The following is a 27,022-nucleotide window of genomic DNA, read 5'->3' as shown; positions in this document are numbered from 1 at the left end:
TCCTACGGAGCGTTAGATGTGAAGATTGATACCTCTTTTATGTTTGTACAATAAATATGTATTGGATTTTTTGACCTGTGGGTTATAATGTGATGTTGCAGGGAGGCCTGGGTCGGCCTGCTGAACCTGCTGCCACCGCGACCCGACCCCGGATAAGCGGGTGATAATGGATGGATGGGATGGATGGATTTTTTAATAAATATTTATATGATTTTTTTAAAGCAACAGCACTCCAGACCTTCAAACAAGAATCAGTGAATAGTGAACATTTCCAACTAAAAGAAGCTCAGCAGAGTTACAGAGGCCATGACATTTTCTATTCAGATGTATTATATGTTTATTTTGTGAGGAGTTATGGCACAATGAACTACAGAATTGCTCTTGTAGGACAGCGCAGTAGATCTTTCACACATTAAATGCCTTTGTGTATACTTTCATCTTAACCTTCGCTGAGCAATGTTCAGGGCTCATGTTTTTGTTAGTCAGGGAGTACGAGAACTGGACTTGTCAGCCTATGGAGGCCACCTCGTGACTAAAGATAAATCACACACACAAAGGACGATAAGCTGCTATAAGGCACTCTAAGCCAGTTAAAATGTAAAGCTTCTGACAAGCAGACAGATACAAGGCAGTCAAAGCATCAAAGGTATACATGAGAGCAAGTGCTCCCCTCTCCACGGGTACGGCACAGGGCACATTCAAGCTCGCATGGAAGGCAGCGCAATGTTTTTCATTGGGAGCAAATTTCCTGTTTTCTTTATCAGGTTCGCGCTTCTCCCACTTCCCTTTTTCATGGACGGTGAAGGTGATGTTGCCCTCAGTGTTTCCTCGCTCGTCTATAGTTTTGTCTCTGATCAGTCACGTGACAGGAACAGGAAGAGAGGAACTTTGTGTAAACAAATAAAGCTTTTTTTCCCAGAGTCTCAGGATGCGATGTGGGAGTCCTTAAAAAAACACAGATATAGTAATTGCAATTAGGAACTTGTGCGGTTGCTTCCTGGTTATATGCTGTACACATGGGTGAAAATCCTGGAAATGCCAACTGTGACATTCCTTCAATGGATACTTAAATAAAAAACTCACATAGTTAAACACACTTGAATGAGACAGGACATGTGATGCACTTTTTTTTAAAGAGCAACATGTAGGTGACAGTACAGCTTCAGCTGTTTCAGTGACCCAGTATCTGGCAAAGGGCCACGGCTGAGGAACTCTGAAATAGTTTTGTATGTCCGGGTGACGGACGGGAGGCCATGCAGGCCATGGAGCAGACCTGCACTCTGGATGTGGAGTCAGCCGGCCTCAGGCTGTACTATTCTCTCTCTCTCTCTCTCTCTCTCTCTCTCTCTCTCTCTCTCTCTCTCTCTCTCTCTCTCTCTCTCTCTCTCTCTCTCTCTCTCTCTCTCTCTCTCTCTCTCTCTCTCTCTCTCTCTCTCTCTCTCTCTCTCTCTCTCTCTCTCTCTCTCTCTCTCTCTCTCTCTCTCTCTCTCTCTCCACTTCCTCTGTCATCTGGACACAAGGCCAGGCCAAAGCCAGGCGACGGACTGACTGGCAGCCCGACTTTGATTTCATCGTTACTATAGAGGAGGATGACATCCACTACGTCCCTGTCCTCTGCACTATTAGGGGAGTTAGGCCTTTCCGACATCCTGCCCGTGGAGGAGTGCGAATATAAGGATGCGGCGACAAGCCATCTGGTCCGGTTTCCTATGTTTAAAACCTCTGTCCCTGACTAAATCTTCCTGTATGCCTCACAGGCACACCGGACAACTCAATCTCTTCCTCCATTTTTTTGCATGTCATCCTTTTTATCTTTGAGAAATGGCTTTCCATGCTTAGAGGGATATCAGACACATTCTGGTATTCTTATAAATGCTTTGTTCTGGCTCCTAGCGATGACATTTCTGTCGAGAAACATATAAAATATCTCACTTTGTACAAGCAAATGCCAAAGATTAGTCCACGCCTGCTGTGATGGCTCGGACGTTCTTAAAACTCACGCTGTGACTTTTCAGATGCCAAACTTTGAGGAGCTCTATTACTGAACGTGTTACCTAATTCCTGTCGATTCGGGTCATAAACAAGTCTCTGCTGCCGTGTCAGATGTCCCAGTAAACTAAATCACTGCGGCAGCTTAAGTTGCCGTAGAAAACAAGGGCAAAGTAGGGAGTGCCGGGTCAACAAGTGTGGTGCTGAATGCCTAAAGGGAGGGAAGATGGCAATTTCCTCAGGCTTTGCCAATGGACTCTTTCCCATGAACCTCAAGCGACCTCTTATCACAACGCAAGTGAACAATTAAATACTATACACACACATTTGCCTGAGACTGAATTAGTGCTCTAAATGATGCTTGTTTCTTAGCAACGCATGCCCTTTGGAGTGCTGTTACATCCATGTAACAGCCACCGCGTCCCAGGGTCCAGTTTGTGCTTTCAGAACGAGTCTAGAGTGATCAGCCAGTAAAGGCAATAGATGCCACAAAGCAATTCCTCTCCAGTGTCTGTCAACGCTACTTACAGTCAACATTGTTTCACCAGCTGTTACAGATGCTTAATCTCGTATAATCGGCCTTGCATTCGCACGTCAAGAAAATGTTTCAGCACCCAGGTGAGCATACATAGCTGTAAATTCAAAACCGCAAATTACTCCGGCCCGCCTCATGTGTTGATAAATCCACCTCCCTGTCAAATGCAATCCGATTCGCCAAGATTTGAGCTGAGCAGAAGAATGTGCAGCTTTCCTCCTGATCATATTTATGTCACAGCAAGCACCAGGGCCTTAAATATTGTGGTAAAATAACTTGTACGTTCAATTGTGCACACTACCACCACTTCATGTGCATGCTGTTTCACCCATTGAGTTATAGCTCAAGAGTTATAATTTGCTCGACTGGCTGCAGTATGAAACTCAGTCGTATGTGATCATGATAGAAAGGACCCAGAAGGAGGGTGAGAGAAAGACAATCAATAGGTTAAACCTCCTCTGCATGGCAATTATTCCGGGAGAGTGTTTTAAAAATGCTAAGAAACTTTGAGATTGTTGGAGCCTGCTCTCTGAAAATGAGTGTGGCCAACTATAAATACTTTTTATTACTGACGAGGTCTGACAACAACAAAATATCTCTTTTCTAGCACAACTCGGCACTAAGAGTCTAAAACCGGGGCTAGCAGCTATGCAAGGCTGTACTGAGGCACAGCGCTGGTGTTAACCATATTAGCCGGCTAAGATGCTCACAACGACAATGCCAACATGCTATTGGTATTTAGTCCCGAACAAAAATACTGAACACATTTTGACTTGATTGTGGCGCTAGATGTATAGTCAAGGGATCATCATAGTTTAACAATTCATCCTGACAGGAACATGAATGTTTGTGCCTATTTGATAGTTGGTAAGATATTTCACTAAAAAACACAAATGTCCACATCATGGTGGCTCGAGATGGAAAGTCAGGGGATCACCAAAGAGGATTCATCCTCTGGCCACCATGGATATCTGTACCAAATCTTATGGCAATCAAGATACTTACCGTAACTAAAAAACCTCATAGTGGCGCCAGAGAAAAAGTCCAGGGATCAACTAATGTGTAAATAAACCTTTGTAGGACATTGAATACCTGTATAAAATGTCATAGCAATCCGCCCACTAGTTAGGACTAAAGGGATGGAGCGGCCTACAGAGACACATTGCTACACCTACAGCCATGCAGCTAGCGTACAGCTAGCATTGATGAAAACTGGGCACACATGGAGGGGTCAGAAATATGAAAACACAAATACCACAGATGGTTTTCATCAACTATCTAACACCGACTCTGACACATATTTGGCTTTTGCTGTGGATTCCTGGTGTTGAAAGAGCTTATCTCTCAGCTCCAGTCATATTTGGGGTGTTGGTTCTTCGGCACGATGAGAAAGTGAGTGACCACACATCCAAATGCCCATGGGGGCTCGCTACTTCATGCCAGTGATGAGTGAGGCACCGGATTCACTATTTATTTGGACTTTACTGCAGCGAGCTTCCCACACGGAGCAGCAGCATTCCTCTCTCATCTGAGCTGCTCTCCAGCTGATAGAACCAGATATGCGAGGACAGACACCGAGGGTCCGCTCCTCAGAATGCTGAGGCTGGATCCTTAGATCAGGACTGAGGATAGGGGGCTAATGTTGGCTAAAACAACTTGACCTCTATAAGTGGACCACTACAATAATACCCAGAGTTGAGAGTCAGATTTCTGGGATGATCTGATCAAGCGGAGGTATGCGTACAGAAAACATTCTGCTAAAAGCAACATCGACACTATGCACCCAAGACATGGAGTAAGCCAAAGATCATTTGGCTCTAAAGCTCAGCTTCATAAAAAAGAAAGAAAAAAAGATTCACTGCTTTCATATGTGACTGGGAAGGTTTTTAATAGCCAATTATGCTACAACAAAAACAAGGAAATGAAGAGGAGATGAATCAATCAGTGATTCACAATTAATTTCAATAGTATCCGAAGTTGCACCAAGATGGAAGGAAGATGTTAGAAAATTGCTCGGGGTGAAATCTTAAAGATCCATAAATGCATGCTGCTGCGTACATTTTTTTGGAGTTCACGTGGCATGTTCTTTTCAATCTGAAAAGGTGGTGGGCAGCACGTGGCCTCTGTCTCTCACCTCTCCACCTTATTGTGGCACTATATCTCACAGTTACATACTGTGAGGCTGTAATTGAATTGAAAGCCTCCAGGATAGTTCTGAGATATTGAGGAAGATGGGGGCCCTTTATGCTTGAACTAACAGTGGCAATGAGTCTTTCACCACGTAACACCACACATTCGCTAATATCGGCACATCGGGTCGGTGTGACGACACGTGTCAGTCATCGTGGACTAATACCAAAAAGACGAGACTTCAGACTCCATTTGTTGCACATTATAAAATCAATTATTACTAATACTGAGGGCAGAGTAATCCCTGAAATGGATTTTGTAATGCAATTCCTCTTTGGAAAAAAAACCCAGCCACCGTTGATCTGTGACCCACACAGCACAGCTCAGTGATATTCATGGGAGCAGCAAGATCCATCCCTGCAGCCCGGGGTCGTGATTCAGATAGCCATATGGCGGCCGCCCCTCACAAAAGTATTCCCTGTTCTCCATGAACAGCTGTTCAACAGCAATCATGAACAACTCATTCAGTCCCGGGGAAAATACTGCCAAATAGAGTGAGAGGGCCTTGTTTCAAGTATCTGATATGACAACAATGTGCTTCAGATTATTCTGTCTCAGTTTTACTGTATTTTTTTCGACACACACACACACACACACACACACACAAGGGGACCAAAAGCACATGTGGAGGCCGAGAGTAACCCGAAAGTTCTTCAAACAAAGTCGGTTTGTACTTGGATGCAAGTGACATTCTCTCACCTTTCTCCTGCTTTGCACAAATATGATTCCATAAATAAAGACCACTCTGAGAGATTTGAAGGTGTCTGACCCCCCCCCCCCTCAGTCCAGGATGAACAGCTCACCTCCCACTCTGCCTCTAAAATGTGACGCGCATACATACAGTCTGATACTCTGGTAAAGTCAGTCAGATTGAACATAATAGACAGAATCTTACATGTTTGTTCCTCCGTGTGAGTTTAGCATCATCAATTAACAGCTGCCTCTTTATCAAACACAACAACAGCATGCCTCCCCCTAGTGCCTATCTGCATGTAGACTTGAAGACTCCCACTGGTTTCCTTATTAATTCAGTCCCATATTGAGAGGCAAAATCTCAATCATGTATGAGTCACAAATGAATATAAAGTGTCGTGACTGCAAACAGCAGGGTTTTCAAAGCAGACTAACCTGGAAGGATTTCGTGTTTTTGATTGCATGTGGTGCATCAGTTACACAAATGTAGAAATATCCCACTCCCTTTATAATGATTAAAACAGAAATAGGTGTTCAGGATCTATCTACCTGGCTTCAGTTTCACACTGCAGATTAACGCGAATAAAACTTGTACGGCGCTACAAATAAAACTCCAATCAATTATTTACAGAAAGTCAGTGTCAACAGTGAGTTCGACCTGTCACATACAACAAATAAATAAACTTTCAGACTCCTCACCTGTGGCATATATTAATCCAGTCAAAGTCCGACAGAAAAGCGTAAAGTCTGTCTTCATCTCCAGATCTCCAGATCTCCGGTCCAGAAGCGATGTTCCTTATTTTTTTTTAAAAAGTCGTTAGTTTGATTGCTGGTGGAGACAGTGGGAGACGGGGTCTGAATGAATGTCCGTGGGCTGGTGGGGAAGCTCAGGTGAACCTCGGCCAATCGATGCCGTGTCTGTAGCCTCTACTCTGCATAGAGAGGGCAGCGCCGAAATGCTGAGGAGAAAGGGGAACAACTATGTTCTTTCCCGTTTAGTCAAAAGGATGGACAAGGCACTGAGTGGGATTTACAATGATTTCCCTTTCCTTTGCTCGTGACTGGCGCGCATGCACAACCAGCTGAATTGGAGGTGTGTGTGTGTGTGTGTGTGTGTGTGCGTGTGTTTGTTTGTGAGTAAGGGGTGGGGGGGGGGGGGGGGGGGGGGGGTCTCTAACATGCATGACAAATTACCCTTCCTGCAACACCCCATTCATTTCATCCTCAGGCTCAAAGACCTTTAGTAATCATAAACGACATCGTGGTGGAATGCCACTAAGTACATTTAACACTGACTTAACTTGAGTATTTTAATGGGATGCCCTCTTGATATCCACTACATCCAAGAGACAAATATTGTTCTTTCTACTCCATAACATTTGCCTAAGAGCTTTAGTTACTTTTGGGATTAGATGGAAAACACATCATCATAAAGTTTTTCTGAGATCGTGAAAAGTTTAGAGATCCGTGATTCTCACAGGACAGCTACAAAACATATCAAATATGATGTGTGAATGTATACATTAAACTAGCCAACAGTGAATGAAGAAGTTCAAACCAGAAACATATGCAGCAGTTATTTGCAACATACAATTTAATGCAGCAGTAATATTAATAATGCAGAAATGTCATTTAAAATAGTAAAACACTCACAGGGAGAATTTCACAATGAGTACTTTTGTGTTTGTTACTGAGAGCAAATTTGGCTGCAGGACGTTTCCATGTAGCGTTTATTGTTATATTTATTAAAGTAAAGGATCACACTAAGTGCAATGAGAACACCACAAACGGCTGCAAAGGAGCTGTAGATTTCCGTGTGTTACTTTAGTGCAGAACTGTTTAGTGATTTTCCCTTCATGAATTTTTTTCAAACCATTTAAATACCCACTGACATCCAATCAAAAGATCAGCAGATAATCCCAATACCATCAGATGTTTTTATAAGGCCACCACAGGAGCGCAGCAGCATCACCAAGGAAGTGCACAACATACCACATAGAGACGCAGCCTCTGGGGGAACATTAGAAAGCTATTACAATATATTTTCTCCTCGGGTCGGCTGTCTTTAATCCACAAAATAAGATGGCTATACAACTCCTCTGACACCATAATGTCAATGGAATTGTATCTATTCGGGGGAAATGTCGGCCATTCACTTTAGGGAGAACAACTGTATTGTGGTTCCTCCAAACTACAGCTGAGCAGAGGTGGAGTCTGTAATTCTTCCTCCAAAGGGTCAGATGCAATGATGACTAACCTGCGTAGAGTTCTCACAGCCTTGTCCAAACCCCCCCCACCCCACACACACACACACACATCCTCTTCAGCGAGTGTGAATGAAAAGCGTGTACTAAGAGCACAAAATGCCCACAGTGAGCTGCCATCGGCCCTGTTTTATTTTACACGAAGGGATTTGGGAAATTGAAAACTTGTGTATCATGCACACTCTGAAATAAAAATTAAAAAAAGGCAAACGGAGTGCAAGAGCTGTGAACTTGGCTGATGGAGCATATACAGAGTTTTGGATGCAGCTGTGCGTTTCGTTTATTATGTGGCTTCAAGGTGCAGTCAAAGCTCTCTCAGAAGACCAAGCATGCACATTCAAGCCGGTGCAATCAATCAACCGTGCTGCAAAATCAATAGCATGCTTTATCTGCTCTTGGAATTACAACAATCATAACAGGTGCTGCCTCCAGACTCTTTCCTAACTGTGCCCGAATACCATGTCTTTCTCAATATGGTGGGAGTCAGATGATCACCGCGTGTTATTGTGGGCATGCATAAACCCCTCCCACCCCCCTGACGGAAATCCACCTCTCTGACTTTGTTGACAGTGTTGAGATTAAATGGTTGTAATTAAAAGGCTTCGGGGGAACATAAACACACTAAATCGTGTCGATAGTCCAACAAAGCTGCGTCTGAGGAGTTTACCAAATTCTGATGCAGATGAAACATGTCAGGGACAAACAATATAGGGCCTCGTGCAGATACACCATGCTCGCCCCCCTGCTGTGTCAGATGAGAAGTGTTCAGTACTTATAAGGCTGCAGTGGCTCCTGAGAGAGACAACTGCGGACTCAAGGACCCGTCCTTGAAGTGCCAACACTCCATCCGGCCCATCCTCGGGTCAGGAAACACATGACGGGTCCGCAGTGACTATCGTAGGAAGGATGTGGAGCGTGCATGCAGCCTGGAGTTGGAGGCCCATGGGCCCCGTGCACGACACACGCACAATAGCTGTCACTGTTTAAGAGGGGGGTTTTGTTTTGTTTTGATTGAGGCAGCCAACATTTCACATCAGTTGTAGGTCATGTTCACTATCAGTCAGCGGTTATGGCAATAAGCTTCCAGCGGAGAATAAATAGCAGCGTTTGCATGTAAATGATTTACCAACTAACTATACGCCTTAAAAGCTCATGCATTGAGTCAGTTTGGAGCACATGTTATCTGGAGTTTAGAATAAATAGAACATTTCACAATCCTAATCCAATTTGAAGCTGTTTTAATTGTGTTTCTTAGCCACTTGAGGGCAGCAGAACAACACAACATTAATATATTATCTCCATATAAAGCTGATATAGAAAATGTGTTCACAAATTATTTGGCTGTTTGCATCCAAACAGATATGGAGACCAGTGTTCGCTCTCCTTTTGTTCTGTTTTGGTCCCCACCAACTCCCGATGAATATATCTTTCGCAGCTAAATGCTTCATTATGTTCACCAGCTAGTTTGGAGCGGGGCCCAGGGGCTTTAGTAAAGGCATACTTTGTATACTTGTATATCATTTAGTCATTCCGTGTTACCTTGAATTCTTACAGAATTTAAAACACTTCACACTGCACAAGTGTGAGACTAGATAGACTTGGCGTATACTGCACAGGTTGGTTGAGAGTTTTGATATAATTTTTACTGGTAAAAGTGACCCTCATTTACCCTCATCGTCTCTTCAGATTTCATATAAAGTAAAAAGTTCTCTTCAATTCTGAAGAATTGAGTTGACTATATTCTGCATTCGGGTCTAAGTGAGTGTGTTGGAAGGGAGTCACGAACGCAATCCTCTTTATAGCCACTGAGCAGGAAGAGCGAGGGTCCCCCTCTGGTGCACTTCATTGTGCCACTCTTCCAATCTGCTGAGGAGGCAGCAGCATCCTGCTTCGGCGTGCCCCCCCGAGGCCCATCGAGCAGCCCAGAGGCATCCCCACTGTCACCCTGTTTGTACGACCTTTCACCTGGCGGGAGGAAACAGGACGTCAGTCCTCTTGCATGTTTGTGAAGATAACCGAGAGCCCGCCTATTCCTGCTGTTCTAGGGTCAGTGACGGCTGGCGTAGTCACAGTCGCGCACTCTGCTTTGATGGGCCTTAATAACATCCTTGATTATGTTCAAGTGGGGTCGTGGAAGAGTGCAGTGTCAAAGACAATGTTTATTTAAGAAAGAGATGATTTCGTATATTATTTGCATCAGCAGGTTTTACAGATATTGTTTGGGTCTTTATTAGGAAATGATCCAACACGTAGCCGACATGCAATCACAACATAAATGTGCTGCATAGGCGGAATCCTGCAGGGAACTACATTTCATTGAGCAACATCAACAAAAAGTGTACATTATATATTGAAATTCAGGCACCTGTAACATATATTAATGACAATCAATCAACAGGAGATGCGAGAAGTAATCTAAAGCACTCATGAGATGTTGTGTTGGTGGTTAAAACCTAAATTATAAAACATCTCAAATAAAAAAAAAAAAGGCAAAACTATTTAATGGCCTACTAATGCATACAACATGAACTATTTCATCAAATGTATAATCATAAAGGGAACAATTCCTTCATGCTGATTGAAGTCAATGGTGATTATGAGACCTTTTTACAAGGGAGCCTAAGGAAAGTCTCAATTGATGACAGACAATTATGCAGAATGTTATTAAAATGTCAACCATCTTCATCTAGCTCAGATATTTATTTGAACAGTGAAGAACCAGCAAGGTATTAAATTAAATCTTGATGCATCTAAGCGTCATTATATTCAACCCCAAAAGGCTGAGTATAGAAGTTTCTTTTTATGTGTCCGCTGATTGCTTCTGCAAATCGAACGAGCCTCTTCAGATTAGAGCCGGTGGAATTTTATTTTATGATGAATATGTCAAAGCTTTTAGAGTACATTTCAGAAAAGAAAATAGATGCATCTGGCAATCTGTAATATCTGATCATTAAAGCATGGAAAATAAGAGAACAATCTGTAATTTTAAACTTGTTTTACAGAAATAATAAGTGGTCAATAAGTGAATAGAGAGCTCTCGCACACTGGTAGGCTTTTATCAAGTTGCGAGGGGCAGGTAGTGGAGGAGTTTAATAGGTTTCTGACTGCCGTCACTAAAGCATGGGCTGAAGAAGGGGAACGCCTTGCCCCGCGGCCCGTTGGTGAACGAGTAGAGCAGACTCATGTCATCGGCGTTGTAGAAGGACACCCTCCTCCCCTCACAGTCCAAGAAAACCCCAAGCCTCCGAGGCGTAGCGCCGAGCTGCAGACGCGTCCAGGGCTGCGTGCCGGCCGAGTACTCGCTCCTGTTGCGCAGACACAGAGTCCAGTAGCCGCTTTCGGGGCTCAGCTTAATCCGAGAGCACCGGTCTATGGCCTCCGACGCCACGCCCACGTCCCACTTAGGTTTGGATCCCACCTTGACCTCCCAGTAGTGTCGGCCTGACTGGAAGCCCTGGGCGGCCAAAATGTTGACGCACTGCAGGAAACGTTTGTCCTGGTCCACATGGGGGATCTGGACGTCACATTCGACCGCCGCGGTTTTGTCCCTGGATACGTGAATGTTCGGGTGTGCTGTGTCGACGTCAAACGTTAATGGGGAAGGGCCTTTGAGAGTAATGAAACAATTCATTAAATGGTTATAAAACTCAACAGCGTGTCGCATTAAAATTGAAAATATATCCCATCAATGGTGTCATTCTGTTACCACTTCAACATCTTTATTCAATACTGGTACTTTCTCCTCTAATTAATCCCATTTCTGAGGCAGAAGTCGCTGTTAGGTCGAGTCCTTTGTGTTTCTAGTGAAGCACGTCGCAGAGGAAATTACCTGGATTCAAATACGCGAGCATCTTTCTCCATATGATGTACTGTAGCGGGGCCATGTATTTGTTGATGAAAGCATTCGTATCAAACTCTGGGGCAATATCCACCTGCACACATGGCCTGTTGGAAAAACAAAGCAAAAGTGTGTTTAGTGAGGGTCATTTATTCTCAGCACAGATGACACCAAATTGAGGTAGAAATCAAATAAGGTGCAAAAATGCTACGAGCAATCACGCTGAAACATTTACCTCAGCTGTGGGAGCTGGAGAGAAGGAAATGAAAGAAAAATCCCATAAGCAACTGATTAACATGTAATCAAATTTCAAAAGTCAAAATACATGGCACTCTGGGTTTTTATACAAAATTCAGATGGGATCTATACATTTCAAAACATTTGAGACAAACTCACCTCAGCTAGTATGGTGTTCTCAGTGGCAGTGCTCGCCTGCTGTAGTGCTCTCATACTGTCCTCCAGCTCCCCCACCGCCAGCTCTGTGGCCTCCAGGTGGCGCTGGACTTTCTCCAGCTCCTCCTCCTGCTCGCTCCTAATCTTCACAATGGTGCAGGTCTCCTCGTTGTGCAGGATCTGATGGAGAGCTGTGAATTCCCCTTTGATGCGAGCCTGCACATCTGCTCCGACTCTCTGAGAACGAGAAACATGGCTGACGTTACAAGTGGAGGACGTAATTTAGCATCATGCTGTCTTTGTCAAGTGCCTTGCTCTAATAAACCTCGAAATAGCTTCCACTAAAGTACACATCTCTATAGAGAGAGACAAACGAGGGGTAATGAAGCTATACTTTGCATCAAAGATCGACATGTCAAACAAATACAGGTTGTTAAATCGAGGAGGGATTTCCTGTTCATATCGGCAGAGCATGCAAAACTAAACTCAAGAGCTTATCTTCCATCTGTCTCATACTAATTAGATGTGTTCATCATTCTGTCTCCTCTGACTGTTTGTCACATGGTGTAATATGCCTCGTCTTTTGTTTTGGCAATCAAACGTTGAATTAAAAGTGCTTGGTTTGATCCATTGGTTCTTTCTGCCAGAGGAAATAATTGTTGCATAGGAATAAGATCGTAAAGTAAGGATTGCCTATGCATCGGTAACACATAACGAAGTCAGAGGTTAGAAATCATTTATGCACCCAAGAGCAAGACCATTATGCTTTACATATGGAAGCACAAACTGTCACTTACCGCCTTCTGCAAACACCACTATATATACACACACTACGACATATTGCAAACAACCATTAGGGAGATTCATGTGCATTCTTATCTGCTAAGTGCTGCCACCCCTCGAAGTCCCCAGAGAAGTGTACCTTTATGGCATCCATCTTGCCTCTGTCTCTGCGAATACTGTTGATGAAGACCTCCTTCTTCTGGCGATGACTCTCCAAAGTCTCTTTCAGTTGTTTCTGTTCAGCAACATGCATATTGAATCAGTGTGGCGAAAGGAACAACAGCACACAGAGAGAGACTGAGCAGAGCATCAAGGAACTCATAAACAAGTGTAAACATGCTGATTACCGAGTGGCCAAAATAAATAGCCCTGCAATAAATAATGCTACCTTCAAATGTTTAGTTTCAATTGAGACTGAAACCGTTGGTCAACTCGAAGGTTTGTTCTGAGGATGTACTTTGTGCTGAAAGATGCCCATCTAATATACTTTATATGGAACAAGAATATCAGAAACACTTGCAATCTAGTGCAACAGCACAAATTACAGCCTATAAGAAGTAGTTGAAGTAAGTACACCTTTTTCACTTTACAGAAGACTCCATGAGGTTGCCAGGCATCCAGCAGAGACTACAGGGAGTGATTGTGTCAAGAAATTGTCTGACACAAAGGGCCCTTAATATATAACATGTTAATAAGTGAGCTTTAGGAAGTGGAGGTAAGAATAAACATTTGTTCCCAAATTAAGCTATTTCTTGAAAGAAACATAAAGTTGAATAAACACCTTTCTGGCACAGTATGAAAAACAATTACATGTATTAACAAGAGTGACAAGGGTATGATTTATTACAGGAATTTTGTATGGTTTGTTTTATCATTCTAGCATTGTGTATTGGTTCCCCAGCTGTAGTTAAGTCATATATCCAGTTGTACAAAGCCATATAAAAAAGGAGTGGAGAGGGAACTTTGCCCAGTGCAATTCAAGCAAGATGTGTTGAGGGTGGAACTACGGGGAAATAAACACGGATGTGGACTGAAAGATAGAATACAAATGTTTTCAACTTGCATAACAGAACGCGGTTTACTTTGGAGTATAAGCTTATTTGTATATGATTACAAAACGCTTAATAACAGATGACCGGGACAGGAGTCAAGCAATAAAAAGGCATGGAAGGCAGCCAGCGGGGTTTAACAGGTGGTGGAGGTCTGAACTCACCTTGATGTAAGTGTCGGAGGTGGTGGCCCGGACCTTCTCCACCATGGCTGTCACGAGGTAGTTAGTTTGAAAATGCTTGGAGCTGAACTCCTTGCGGCACTGTGGGCAGGTGACAGGCCCCCGAGTTCCACTCCAGTACCTGGAGATGCAGGGTTTGCAGAAGTGGTGCATGCAGGCCAACATGACAGGCTCCGTGAACAGGTCACAGCATATGGCACATGTCAGGTCCTCTCTCAGGCTGCCTTTGGTGGATGGAGCTGCAGCAGCCATGGTGAGAGGGCTTTCTTCTACAAAGTCTGCCCACGCTGAAGTGAAAGCAAAAGCCTGGTAGAGTGAGACAAACACTCAGGGGTGGGACATCTCTCTTTCTTAAGTCAGCTGAAATTAAATTAGATGAATAACAAAGTGCAACAGCTTGCTGTTGTTCATAATCGTCTCATTCGGTTTCCAGCAGGGAGCTGTGCCCCTCCCCTCTCAGGGCCAACGCTCATACCAAATCTGGTGTTTCCACTCTCCCAGTTGAAAGAAAGCTACTTTACATGCAAATATTAAATCCGGGCTACTGGGAGAAGGGCATTGTGTGATGCGTCACGGGCCTCTTTGAACTATCTGGCGAGGTGCATTGTTAGAACAAAGTTGGTTCAGAAGTTTTGTTTTGTTTTGACAACCTGCTAGCGTTTAGCTCCGAGTAGCAGCCAGGAAGCCGCCTCTTTAGGCGACACCAAACTAAACGCACGTAAAGCTTTGACATGCTGACAGATAGCTCAACGTTTAGTTAACACTTTCGTGAACTTACGTAGTCCGTTGCTCCGAGAAATGTTTTCCCGAATACTTCAAAGTCTCTCCATTTGCTCTGCGCTCTCGACTCCACTGATACAAGACGTAGACGCGTATTGCGCATGTGCGAGCTTCAAACGCACCTTTGATTGGTCCGTTTGTTACACGTCAAACAGCAAGTCGTAAAAACATTATTCTTATAGTCTCTAGAATTAATACAGCTACTTGTTCTCTTCTCCACTTAACTGCTCTCTGTTTCTCTGAACACTACCAGATACAGATATATCTTTGACACTACTTTGAACAAAAGCTACATCTTCCCTCGAGCCTGCATCAAATTTGCAGAAAGCACTCACATCCTCCATTATATTCGGAATAGTATCGGATAGGATTGTATTTTAATTGTATCAATTGAACAGATCAATTATATTCTGTGAATTGTATTCTTCTACATTATTCCACAACTGTTTCAAAGCCTTCGCTTCAGTTTTAGAGACTAAAATGCAGTTGGAGAAATGCTAAATCCCTTCATCATATGATTTAAAGGACCCCTCGAGCAATTTAGTAAGCACTTCCAGAAAGTTAGCCGACTTACAAGAGACGGATAAAAAAAAGTGGACAAAATCAAAGCAGCACAGGCTAAGATATCCTAACTTTTAGTCTCATTGTTAAATCTCCATATTCCCACCGAGGACATGGCCTAGTAGGTTTAATGGGACACCTAATTTGAGGGACAATCAAATTAGGTGTCCCATTAAATATATATATATATATATATATATATGGTCATGCAACCCAAGATACAGACAGGATAAATTTTGCTTTTCCAAACACATTGTGTACACCATGCAGGGGCATCCCACACAAATGTTGACCCCAGGAAATCTATTTGTAGACTCCACAGTCCAACATTTCAAATCAATATTTTGCATTACTGAGGAAGGAAAACACTGTTATCTGCATTAGGTCTACAGTCGCCACTTGTATGAGACACATAAAAGCAACAACAACAAAAAACGTGGAATGGGATTTCTCAGTTTGTCTATCCTCCACGCCCATGTTTATTAATTCACACAGCCTACACACAGCATGACAGACCATCAGAGAGAGAGAGAGAGAGAGAACAACAATGTATGGGTGTGCGATGCAATGACACTGCGGTCTTTGAATATGGCATCAGATCAGTGGCATCAGTGTTCTCAGAGGACCTGAACGGAAGCAGTGATCAGATGGAGAGCAGAGAATCATATAGTCCCAGGCCATGGATGGGAGCCCGACAGATGAATCAAGTATGTGGATTAATATGAGCAGAGAGGAATGAAGATGCAACAATCATACAGTTTAACTTAAACGGACACAATACAATCGTTTTTCTATACTGTAAAACCTCCTCATTACTTTTCAGAACCAGTTGGAGATAAGCAAGCTTGTGGTAAGGAGATACAGTCGTTATCAGTAACGCATTCAAGTCAGGTCGAAGGACCTGTCCACCTAGTCAGCCGAGTGGCAGTGAAAATGAAGGTTTGGGGATGGCTCCCATAATTGAAAGAATACATTGAGGGGGAGAGGCCACCTGCCCCAATCAATAAGGCTAATCTTTGTTGCAGAGGCAATCATTGAACTAATTATTGCGTCATCTAAAGTAATATATATCTGAGCTGGGATGGTGAAAGGTAACTCTCAACGGGGTAATGCAGAGACAAGGCTTAAGAGAGACATCCGGTTCTGATATGAAATCACAAAGCATTCTCTTGGTTCAATGGTTTTTCAGTATGGTTAAAGCTCCTTTGTTCATGTCTAATTTAAAGTGCCAGCATGTTTCAGCTCCCTAATTATCTATTGACACTGACATCCCCACCACTGGGTATAGTTAAAAACCATCAGTGCAAAAGTTACTCTTTTCAAACAGAGCTGCAAATAAATGTGAATTGCTTTGTTTGTTTTATTGCTGCAAAATGCATTCAAATACCACACTACACACAATAATCCAATGCAGAACATAGCAGAAGCTCACATAAATTAGCTTGTGAGATGAACTTGTGTCTGCAGGGAATCAACTAAGACATTTAACTATAGCAATGCCTTGTTGCACAACAACAACAAAAACAGTTTTGTTTTATTGCTACTCATGTGATTGTTGAAGTTAGATCCGTTGTAATTTGGAGCAATATATGAGGATTTGCTTTACAATCCTGAATTGTTCCAAAGTTCATTCAAAGTTGTACACAACTTCTCTCCTGTATGGGTAGATGAATAAAGAAATAACACGCTTTAGAAGGGAATGTCTGCCAGGAAATAAAATGAAAATGAATACTAAATGGAAAATAAATGGAAAAATGAAAACTTGGTGACTTAAATTGGCACTTTAAATGACATATGTAATCAAATGACTTTAATGTATACGTTGTGATAAAGATGCCCCGGTTAAGCTACAAAGCGCAGATCTCTGTGACAGTCCCTGGCACGGATGTGGATCCTGCAGAACTACCTCGGGAACGCACAGCCGAGCCACAAGATGCGCACTAGGCGCCACAGTTTGGGAGGAGCTTCGGGATTTTACCCTTTTGTTTCACGGCGCTCTCCAGTGAAGACCCGTCTGCAAAAGGAGATATAGTGGGGAAAGGTGAGTCCATCAATGTGTGCATTCCGTTCATTTTGGACTTTTACTGAATATGACGATGCTACTTTAGTGACACAGTGGTATATTCCAGAGGAGAACGATTTTTAATAGTCTGTTCTTCTGCGCAGCGTAACCTGTACATTAATGAAATCGTTTGCCTATATGTGCGTAATTTGGACATGAAAAGTGTCCCAATTACGTACAGGTCCAGTCGGTGGAATTAAGCCGTGAGAGCTCACTTGGAGATATATAAATGCGCGCTATTCAGAAAATCAAAGTGGAGACAAATTACGCACGATCGACGCATCAATGCATGTTTGTTTGGGAATTGGATGTCTCATCATGATTTGATGTCAGCGCGTAGAGTTCCTGCGAATCTAGTTAGATTGTTTGTAGGTTTTAGTTTGTATTATTTGTTTCGCTCCAGCAGGTGTGTGGTAACAGTTTCCTCAGTGGCACGAGCTTGCCTCAAATCATGATGACCATCCCCGATCAGAAAGGGTGTTCTGACCAATGTCGCCCGTATAGTCTGCCTGGTAAAACACCTGCTGGGTGCTGCTGGGTGACTGTCTGCTCCGATATAGGATGCAGGAGCGCAGTGGATGCTTTTTCGTGTTAATTGGCAACACTGTAAATGTCATTACCACAATTTGGTCCTGCAAGTCATTTCATGACTCACGTTGTGTATTTCGATTATATATCAATCATAACTTTCCTCTCCTTTAGGCCAAGCATCTAATATGTTATAAGGTATACTTAAATCTTAATAAGGAACCCAGAGATGATTTCATTGTATACACCAGCTTAGAGATACCCACACAGGCACACTCACTTACACACAAATACACACACACATGCATACACACACTTGTTGTCAAGGCCTTTTGCTGCTTGAAGTCAATTGCAGAGGACAATATTGACCTATGTAGCATTTAAATAGATTTGACAAAAAATGGAGCGTTGAATGTGCAGTGGATTCAGAAAGCACTCAAAAGCTACACAAGTGTCCAGTTTGTAACACTTCAAAATGAGAATTGTGGATATGGTGAAAGCTTCTGGTTGAGGCAGATACCACTCCATGTAATTACCATGCATCTGCTTAATGAGCAGCTCCTTCAAACATTGAGAGTAGTTTTTACATTGCGCGATCAAAGTGTACTCTCTCTCTATTCAGCAAGAGCTCTCAACCTGTCCCAGGTAAATTGTCAGAAATGTCAAGATAATGACCTCTAGAAAGAACTGAAAAGAGAGATAGGCTACTAACATGCGGTTGTGGAACATGGACCAACACTGATTTTTCTTTCGTAAATTTTAGGCCTACCACTAATTATTCCTTTTATGAAATGCCGACTGTATATGAGAGCAGTCGGAGGCTCTGCAGCCGTGTACTCTCTGATACCTCCTGATTGCATTGCTTCCCTCATCCTTTGGCTTTAGTCTTTATAATGACACGGGTGTCCCTTGTAAAAAACAGCATAACCAAACAAATACTTGTACCCAGGCCACCGGGGAAACATCTTTAATCGCTCTAGGTAGCAACATGGTCTGTTTGACATCTGATTTTCTTGTTGCTTATCATCTTATCATTACTGGGATGCGTATTTCCTTTCCTTAGCTTTTCAGAACACCCACTTCCTCAATGCAATGTTAAGTAATTGTTCTAATAATTGACTGCATGCATTAGATAATTCTCATAACCTTTAAATTGCACGGTTTCATTACTCTCCAGTTGAATACAACATGGATTCAATAACAGTATGTTTACAATGATAACTGCCCTTTCAAGCTGTTACAAAGAGAATAATGAAATAGGTCTGTATCTGATCAGTTTAGTCAGATTTTCATTAGAGGTTGGATTTTGTCAACGCCGTTGCATATTATTGAGAAATATATATTATACAATAATAGATTATTATTAATAGATTACAGACAGTATTGTATAGTATAAGGAGAGGGAGATAATGGGACAGGCGATATCCAGGAGGTCAAAATAAAAGCCCACTAACAACAAGACCCAGGATGCAGCTCTCTGGCTTTGTCAGGTGTTCAAGCGGAAGCAGTGGGAAGCAAGTGAGGGATCATGCCACTACACATGGGCATATGGCACACCCTCCTGGTGGTGAAGACAAGGGGCGGGTGTGCTTGACAGTGATGTTGCCAGTGACAAGAAATGCAGAATTGGAGAGACAAGTGGAAAATAGCCAAATGAACACCTGAAGCCTTTGCACAATGACTGCCACTGTCGTTTTCTTTTAATATCTTGTTCGGAATACTAGTCTGCCCAGCTGGTGTCAGAAACCTTTCTCGTTTTCTCTCCTCAGGTGTCGGCACATCCTCAATCTGGCATCTATCGATAAAATGAGCCCACCAGACACATGCAACACCACAAGCGAAGGGGCGGCCGGTGAAGCCGACCCCTGGTTTCAACTCAACAACAGCACAGGTTTGCACCCTGGTTTCCACACTGACATCACCAAGCACCTTGGAGTCCAGATCACCCTGATCACAGCGTATTCCCTAATCATTCTGCTGGGGCTGCTGGGCAACGCTCTTGTCATCTACATGATTATTCGCTACAGAAACATGCGAACAGTGACCAACTTCTTCATCGCCAACCTGGCCCTGGCAGACCTCCTGGTGGATACTCTCTGCTTGCCCTTCACTCTGGTTTACACTCTGCTCGATGAGTGGAAGTTTGGAGCTGTGCTGTGCCACATGGTGCCATTTTCCCAGGCCCTGAGTGTGCATGTATCCATCCTGACCATGACTGTCATTGCTCTGGAGCGTTACCGCTGCATCGTCTTCCATCTTGGCAGGCGCCTCACGTGGCACTCCAGCTTCCTCATCATGGCATTCACCTGGACTATGTCTGCTGTCCTGGCATCACCCCTGGCCATCTTCAGAGAGTACCGGCATGAAGAGATCCCTTCCATCAACCTGCGCATCGCTGTCTGCTCCGAGAAGTGGCCCCACGGGACCAGCAGGGGCGGAGTCATCTACAGCCTCTCGATGCTGCTCCTCCAGTACATTCTCCCTTTGGCCATCATCAGTTACGCTTACATCTGCATATGGGTCAAACTGAAGAACCACATCAGTCCGTCCAGCCGCAACGACAGCATCAACCGCCGCAAAAAGACCACCAAGATGTTGGCCCTGGTGGTGGTGGTATTTGCCATCTGCTGGCTGCCGTTCCATGTGTTTCAGCTGGCCAGTGATCTGGATCTGGCGCTCAGGTTTAAGGAGTACAAACTGATATACACAGTGTTCCACATTATAGCTATGGGTTCGACTTTTACCAACCCTCTCCTGTATGGGTGGATGAACAAAAACTACAGGAACGGCTTCCTCATGGTCTTCCGTTGTGAGGATAAGCCAGATTCCTTCCACACCGAGGGCTCGTTCAGGACACGTTCCACAAGAAGGCTGACTCTGAATGGTCGTAATGGCGGACAACCTCCGACTGCTGTATGAGAATGACACCATTTGAAAAGCCTGCAGGATGTGACTGACGACACTGAACGCACTTCTGGTTTGAGGTGCTCATGGTTCAAAAGTAGCCTTTTGACTTGAATGGCCTGATCTTGAGTATCTATGGGACTGGAGAGTGCTCAAAGCTTTGCATGCCAATCGCTCTATGTAAGGCTCTTCTTTCCTTTGTGAATGTACTAGTGAAAATACATATGTCGAAGCTTTTCAAATATATGTTTAAAATGTTATAGGCTGTTGATTAACTCAGTACAATATATAATGTGTCTACTTGTTGGTAAATGATGTCCAATTCCCTCCGATGCATAAATCGCCTGAGGCTGGTATACCAGTGTTTGTTCTCACTGAAGGTGATTATTGTGACTGTGTGAACAAGTTATATTTTCCGCACTTGTTTTTCTGTTTGTTGGCTATTGAAAACATTTGGACAATTTTCTCTTAATTAATCCAAATGGTGCATTTTTTATTAATTCCAACATTCTCAGAGAGTAACATTCAACCGTCATCCAAGGAATCCAGAGGAACCTGGCAACCAGCTGTTCCTGATTAGACGGGCCAGCAAGACTGTCTCAAGGAATGATCGAAAAAGTGAGAAATTGTTATTATACTGTATAATGTGGGCAAAAAAAAGGGGGGGGGGGATTTGGAAGAAGACAAAACAGGCAATTTCATACTCAACTGTCAAAGTGTCCTTTGTTGGTTGTCTTTTCATAATGAACACAGGAACATGAATCAACCACACAGCCTCTGGGCACATTGAGCACCCGCAGCACACATAACTCTCAGAGTTGAGTTGACCATCAGGAGAAATTATGTTTTGTGTGTCCAATAAAAAGACTGTGGCTTGGATAAATGTCAGAACCTGTCTGAGTGCGTAGTTAGCATGTAAATTGTGGCGTATTACAAAATGTAATACACTGACACTATACAAAGACTACTCAAAACATTTTGGGGTAGTCGTTGGAGTGCATTTACCCTCCATACTTAATGTAATGCAGCAAAATAAACTTAAAACTCACTGAACCTGAAGGCTGAAAAATTCATCTGTAGATGTGAAGAGAGTCTGGATATAGGGGACATTATAATTTGAGGTGAATACAAATCTTCAAGTAAACATTCAGACTTCATTCTGAGCAACACAAAAGAACCAGTGCACCAATAAAGTATTTAATGAACAACCATACAAAAGTGTGATTCATTGTACAGCAAAGATAATGCACATTGTTTTTGTCTGGCTGGAACTTGACATCAACATTATCGATTTCCTCGTTTAGCCTACATTCCTTCATGCACTGTAGATTATTATAGAAACTCAAAGCCTTTATCAGGACGACCAGCAGACAAGGACTGAGCTTAGACCCACGACATTAAACCCTTTTGGCATTAGAGCTAATGTGTGAAGATTTTTGCTGCAGACTGGAGATGTTTTCAGGGATAATTTTATGCACAAGAGATTATCCATCTCCAGCAAAAGTATGCCATGCTCAAGGGGATATAGCTCCAAAAATAGCAAGACACGGTCAGATTAACCAGAATAGTATAAGGGTTGTTTTTTTACATTTGAGTTGAAGATATATTGTAGGAGCCTTACAGGTGCACCTTCCTGTGGTTTTGACACCATTACATTACATTAGAGCCCCCCAAACACAATTATGATCAAAGTTCATTCAGGAGTAAACCCAATCCTCTCGAACGCTGCATTTGGGTTTTGCACCGTCAGCTGCTGCCCTCTAGTGTTCACGGTGCATCGCATGTTGCACCGCCTACCGGATGTGTCGTCATGTGTTTGACCTTCCCCTTTAGTCGAAGTCACGTTTGACATGATTTGTCGGTGGCTGCGCGGTGAACTTCATCCCGACCGGAGTACAACATGCAGCCACTTGTCTCTTGACTGCTGTCGCCATACAGGTAACCGCCGTGGCCTCTGGAAATGAAACGCATCAATGGTCCTCTTAAAAGCGGAAGTCAGAAATGTCCGGGCCCCACGGCGCTGTTCATTCACGAGGTTGCTCTCCTCAACAAGCTAACGATGCTAATGATGCTAACGACGGAGCTCTCGGGGAGTGCGGACGTGACATATGTGACCGCGGTCGGGTGTCTGGTGTTCACCCGTACCGTTATGCCACGTCGTCCAGTGGCCATGCCCGAGGACAATGTGCCTGTATCTGGCTGACAGCTGTCATGTAGCTGGAAAGTTCAGTCAAACGTGTTAACGGGCCACGTTTCTTAAACACGTAACGTTAGTTAACGGTCTTACACGAACAAAGCTAAATACTGTAATTCGTCCATGTTTTTTTTTCGCCGGGGGATTTGACGCTGCTTGTCTTGCTTGTTGACACTTTTGAGTACAGAAACACGAACTTCCTGAGCGGCCTAAGCTGCTGTTGAGTGAAGCCCGGAGCCCCTGTGTGTGTTTGCATTGGTCTTCCGGCTCGTCCTGCTTACAGCCTGTTGGTGCTATTTCTCCTCAGGGTGCTGTGTCTCCTCAGGGTGCAAGGGACGATGGTGAAGTATTTCTGCTGCGCAGGTTTGCTCAAAAGCACCTGGGACCAAGTTTGTATCGCTTTCTGGCAACGATATCCCAACCCTTACAGGTGAGTGGAGCGGCGGGCCTCTGGGTCCCAGCAGTTGTTTGCTGGTGAGGGTAAACAGTGGTGGGGTATAACCGGTGGGGAGAAGTTTACTGTGGTTTAAGTTTGATGTACTTTACTTTTGTTTGACGTTTTATTGCCTGGTACTTCATTTAATGTGCTGGTTCCTGACGATTTCATATTAAAGATGTGGTGAGCTGATCAAATATGATGCACTGTCAGTAATACTAGTCCAATGATGGGAATTAATGGCATTCTCTCACCTCATGACTCATTTGACTGTTTAATACTTAATGTACATATTGATGCTTATACTTTTGTTGAAAAAATATTAAAGCTTAAAGAAAATATCTTCCACCTCCACTGAGGTTGCCTAGATTGTTTCCCCAGAGAGCAGTGAAGTGGTAAACATCATAGCTGAAATAATTAGTCCATCAATATGACAACTACTTATTGTTTGGCTACTGTTGTGAGATTATCTTTAGATAGATGAATAATAGTAAGTTGCATATCTTTAGGTGTTTGACTCCTGGTCAAACAAAACAAACAGTTTGAATACATAATTGTGATGGTCATTTGTTTTACTTGTATTGACATTTTGTAGACAAAGGATTTAAGAAAATAATCATCTGAAATGATTGTTAGTTGTGAAAATAATTGTTTGTTGTAGCTTGAGTTGAAAAGATCAAATAATCAATAAATCTCCAAGAATTTTAATTATCAATTACTTGTTATATACATATCTATCTATCTAATCAAACAGTTTATTGTTCAGTTCCTCATGTGTGAGTACAAAGTATTTTAATTAAATAAAATGATTGACAGACATATGTATAAGCCCTCAAAGAGGTTTTGTATAATCCTGATCCATATCTTGTGCTTCTCTCTCACAGTAACCATGTTTTGACTGAAGACATCATTTTCCGAGAGGTTACACCAACCAACTGCCTCAAATCCAGAAGACTGTTGACCAAAACGAGCCGAGGGCCTCGCTGGATGGAGCGGTACCTTCCAAAGCACATGGCCAGCTCGGCATACATCATTGAGGACTCTATTGTGGACCCTCAGAAAAGGACCATGACCACGCTCACATGGAACATCAGCCACGCTCGCCTCATGGTACCACGGTGTCGGATTCCATCGGCACTCGGCATTGCACAAAATAATAACACAATCACATGCTCTTTTTTTTCTAATTTTATTTTCTTACCCCTCTGTCGCAGTCCGTGGAAGAGCGGTGTGAGTACCAAATAAACCGTGACAATGGCAGCTGGACAGAGATCAAAAGAGAAGCTTGGATCTCTACCAACATCTATGGGCTCTCGAGAGCTGTTCAGGTCAGTAGAGTGAAGTGGTGCGCCATGCTATGTCACAGCTCAGGGAAAGTGGGGCGTCACACCTATCTTTCTGTCTTTTATTTACTTGGCTGACTCTGTGACTTCTCTTTCCAGGAATTTGGTCTTGCAAGGTTCAAGACCAGTGTTACAAAGACCATGAAAGGCTTTGAATATGTGCTGTCCAAAATGCAAGGTAAATGGTCAATAATGATAATAACAGTAATCTAATCAGTAATTAGTGCATTACAATAATTGGTAGAACAAACCATCGTTTAATTTATTTGCAGTGCTTTGCTGTGATGCTAGTTAGTCTGTTATGTTCAGCTTAGCCGATGGGAAGTACAAGATGGGCAAATGATTGGCAGGGAGGAACGGGACAAACTGTGACGCTCATTAAGAAAACATCAGTCCAATCCAAAAACTGTCCTTTTGGGTGAAGCTTGCTTTCTAAAGGGGGTATAACAGGAGAAGGTTGAAGGTTGGCAAAATATGCTTGCAAGTCCAAATCTAACAACTATTTTATTAGAAAGTCAAGATATTTAGTTTGGCTGCACTGACGCTGAACTTGTAAAATTGGTTGTCAATTTAGAAACGGTTAAGAAAGTCAAGCTAATCACTTCTTTCCTTAACTGTATCATTTGAATTTGTAAGAAGATAGTTTAATGAAAAATTAAATAAAATTTTTTTGCAAATGTTTGTTTGGCATTTTAACTGTGTCGACCTCCATCTGATTCCTGTCAAAGCACTGGTGATCTGTTGTTGGTCAAATCCCTGTGACTGACACACACAGAGTGTTGTTTATTACACAATTCCTAATTAACAATTGATAGCATAGTGTCTCTAGAACTACGTAAGTATACAAATATTTCTACTGATATTAATTACAAGCAATATTATGACTTTTGTAGGTGAAACTCCATCAAGAACCTTAACTGAAACTGCTACGGAGCGAGCCAGAGGGACAGCGCTGGCAGCTAAGGAGAAAGCCAAAGACCTCGCTTCACAGGCCCAGAAGAAACAATATGTGTGATGAGCTGTGTGGATCATCGGTTCTTTAGCCACTGAAAATGGGGCCGATTGGTCTTTACTCCCAGCCCTGGTGGTTAAGACAAACGGATCCCGTCGGGAGTAGACTCCTCTATGAGGAAGCCACGTACTGAAATGGTGGTTGGACCATAAAAGGCCTGAGCTGGGTTCATGAAGCTGTTTCAGCCTTCTGGAATATATTCTACCTTCATTAGGGTTGTAATAGTTATGAAGATTTGACGTACCGTGTACATTTGCTTATTTACGGTATTAAAAAATAACTGGCATAATTGAGACTGAGTTAAAGGTAGTCAGGAGCAGTTGTGTACCTACAATTTGTTTATTGTTAATAATCATAGGATATTATTTTAAAAGCTCCCAGATTATATTATTTTTCATCTTGTAGTTGGCATTTAACATTCTACAGTGCGAACATGTAACTAACAAGCTATTATTATAAGGTTTATGATTTTGTTTATCATCTCTTAGAGAGAGAGATAGAGACAGAGTTATATTATTTTATCTTCTTCCTTTAAGGTTTACCGTAACTGATAACAACAATAATTGTGAAATACCGTGATATTTTCTAAAATTGTTTTTGTACCGGGGAAATCTTATACCAATACAACCCTACGTTTGATACCAGATCATCTCAGTATGAACCATACATCTTAAAGAAATGGTTGACTATGGCTCCGGATGCCATAAAGTAATAATAGCACTTAGCCAACCTTCTTACTGTTCCACAGACCTTTGCTCAATCTTTGTGCCCATAAACAACGTTTACTTTTTACTGTTCCTTTAAAGTATGTCATGCTATTTTATAATGGTTTTCTATTATCAACAGCTTTTTCTTTCGAGGCTAAGATTAGCATACTATGGAATATCTGATTAATGCAAATGTGTGTGTTTGATTTAAGTTAAAGTTGTGTTTTGTCTCAATCATGTTGTCCTTTAGTTCAGTTCACCCGACCACACCTTAATCCTCCAACCCAGACTGATTCCTTCAAGTTGAAGTGCATTGCCTGAGGAAGTCCGTACTGTTGGCAGCTTGATATTACAATCGGCTTGCAATGGACTTCAGTGTCTTTGCCTGAATTTTAAATGTGTGTACAGAGGCTAAAATGATAACTTGTATTGTACATTCAGCTTAGGCCTGATGACACAACCGTGCAACAATGTTCTCATACTGCATTGATTAAATATCTTGTCAATAAATGGACTTTTCATTTGTACCAATCATGCTGTGATGTCTGTGTACAGTAAGTGGTAACTGGATAGTGTTGT

General features: G+C 42.7%; 3 protein-coding genes across 4 annotated transcripts; 2 read left to right on the top strand and 1 right to left on the bottom strand.

The window, feature by feature from the left end:
* Positions 1 to 9,884: 9,884 nt before the first annotated feature.
* On the bottom strand, positions 9,885 to 14,793 carry trim105 (tripartite motif containing 105). 2 transcript variants are annotated; one of them, XM_034544298.1, is made up of 7 exons: positions 14,695 to 14,793; positions 13,899 to 14,222; positions 12,825 to 12,920; positions 11,906 to 12,139; positions 11,745 to 11,758; positions 11,501 to 11,616; positions 9,885 to 11,277 (listed from the first exon to the last, which is right to left on the bottom strand). In XM_034544298.1, the coding sequence occupies exons 2-7, from the start codon at positions 14,166 to 14,168 to the stop codon at positions 10,730 to 10,732; spliced, it is 1,278 nt and encodes a 425-aa protein (XP_034400189.1). In that variant the 5' UTR covers positions 14,169 to 14,222; positions 14,695 to 14,793; the 3' UTR covers positions 9,885 to 10,729. The 2 variants fall into 2 exon arrangements, with proteins under 2 accessions (XP_034400189.1, XP_034400188.1); XM_034544297.1 differs by having other exon boundaries at positions 13,899 to 14,203; positions 14,695 to 14,789.
* Positions 14,794 to 19,653: 4,860 nt separating this feature from the next.
* npy7r (neuropeptide Y receptor Y7) lies at positions 19,654 to 20,766 on the top strand. The gene has a single exon (XM_034543273.1). It carries the CDS (start codon positions 19,654 to 19,656, stop codon positions 20,764 to 20,766), a length of 1,113 nt encoding a protein of 370 aa, XP_034399164.1.
* Positions 20,767 to 22,578: 1,812 nt separating this feature from the next.
* prelid1a (PRELI domain containing 1a) lies at positions 22,579 to 26,975 on the top strand. The gene is made up of 6 exons (XM_034543274.1): positions 22,579 to 22,689; positions 23,253 to 23,375; positions 24,266 to 24,491; positions 24,596 to 24,709; positions 24,824 to 24,902; positions 25,618 to 26,975. Exons 2-6 carry the CDS (start codon positions 23,284 to 23,286, stop codon positions 25,737 to 25,739), a joined length of 633 nt encoding a protein of 210 aa, XP_034399165.1. The 5' UTR covers positions 22,579 to 22,689; positions 23,253 to 23,283; the 3' UTR covers positions 25,740 to 26,975.
* The last annotated feature ends 47 nt before the right edge of the window (positions 26,976 to 27,022 follow it).

This window comes from Cyclopterus lumpus, chromosome 10 (assembly GCF_009769545.1).
Source record: "Cyclopterus lumpus isolate fCycLum1 chromosome 10, fCycLum1.pri, whole genome shotgun sequence".
Lineage (NCBI taxonomy): Eukaryota > Metazoa > Chordata > Actinopteri > Perciformes > Cyclopteridae > Cyclopterus > Cyclopterus lumpus.
This window is presented reverse-complemented; position numbering and strand designations above follow the sequence as displayed.

Bases quoted from the DNA above. Each gene is read 5' to 3' on its own strand.
- npy7r (XM_034543273.1), top strand. From the start codon at position 19,654: ATGAGCCCACCAGACACATGCAACACCACAAGCGAAGGGGCGGCCGGT.
- prelid1a (XM_034543274.1), top strand. From the start codon at position 23,284: ATGGTGAAGTATTTCTGCTGCGCAGGTTTGCTCAAAAGCACCTGGGAC. The intron at 24,710-24,823 runs GTCAGTAGAGTG...TTCTCTTTCCAG, and splicing joins GGCTCTCGAGAGCTGTTCAG to GAATTTGGTCTTGCAAGGTT. The intron at 24,903-25,617 runs GTAAATGGTCAA...TGACTTTTGTAG, and splicing joins TGTGCTGTCCAAAATGCAAG to GTGAAACTCCATCAAGAACC.
- trim105 (XM_034544298.1), bottom strand. From the start codon at position 14,168: ATGGCTGCTGCAGCTCCATCCACCAAAGGCAGCCTGAGAGAGGACCTG. The intron at 12,921-13,898 runs GTGAGTTCAGAC...GTTGCTGAACAG, and splicing joins CCTCCGACACTTACATCAAG to AAACAACTGAAAGAGACTTT. The intron at 12,140-12,824 runs GTACACTTCTCT...TCTCGTTCTCAG, and splicing joins GCAAGATGGATGCCATAAAG to AGAGTCGGAGCAGATGTGCA.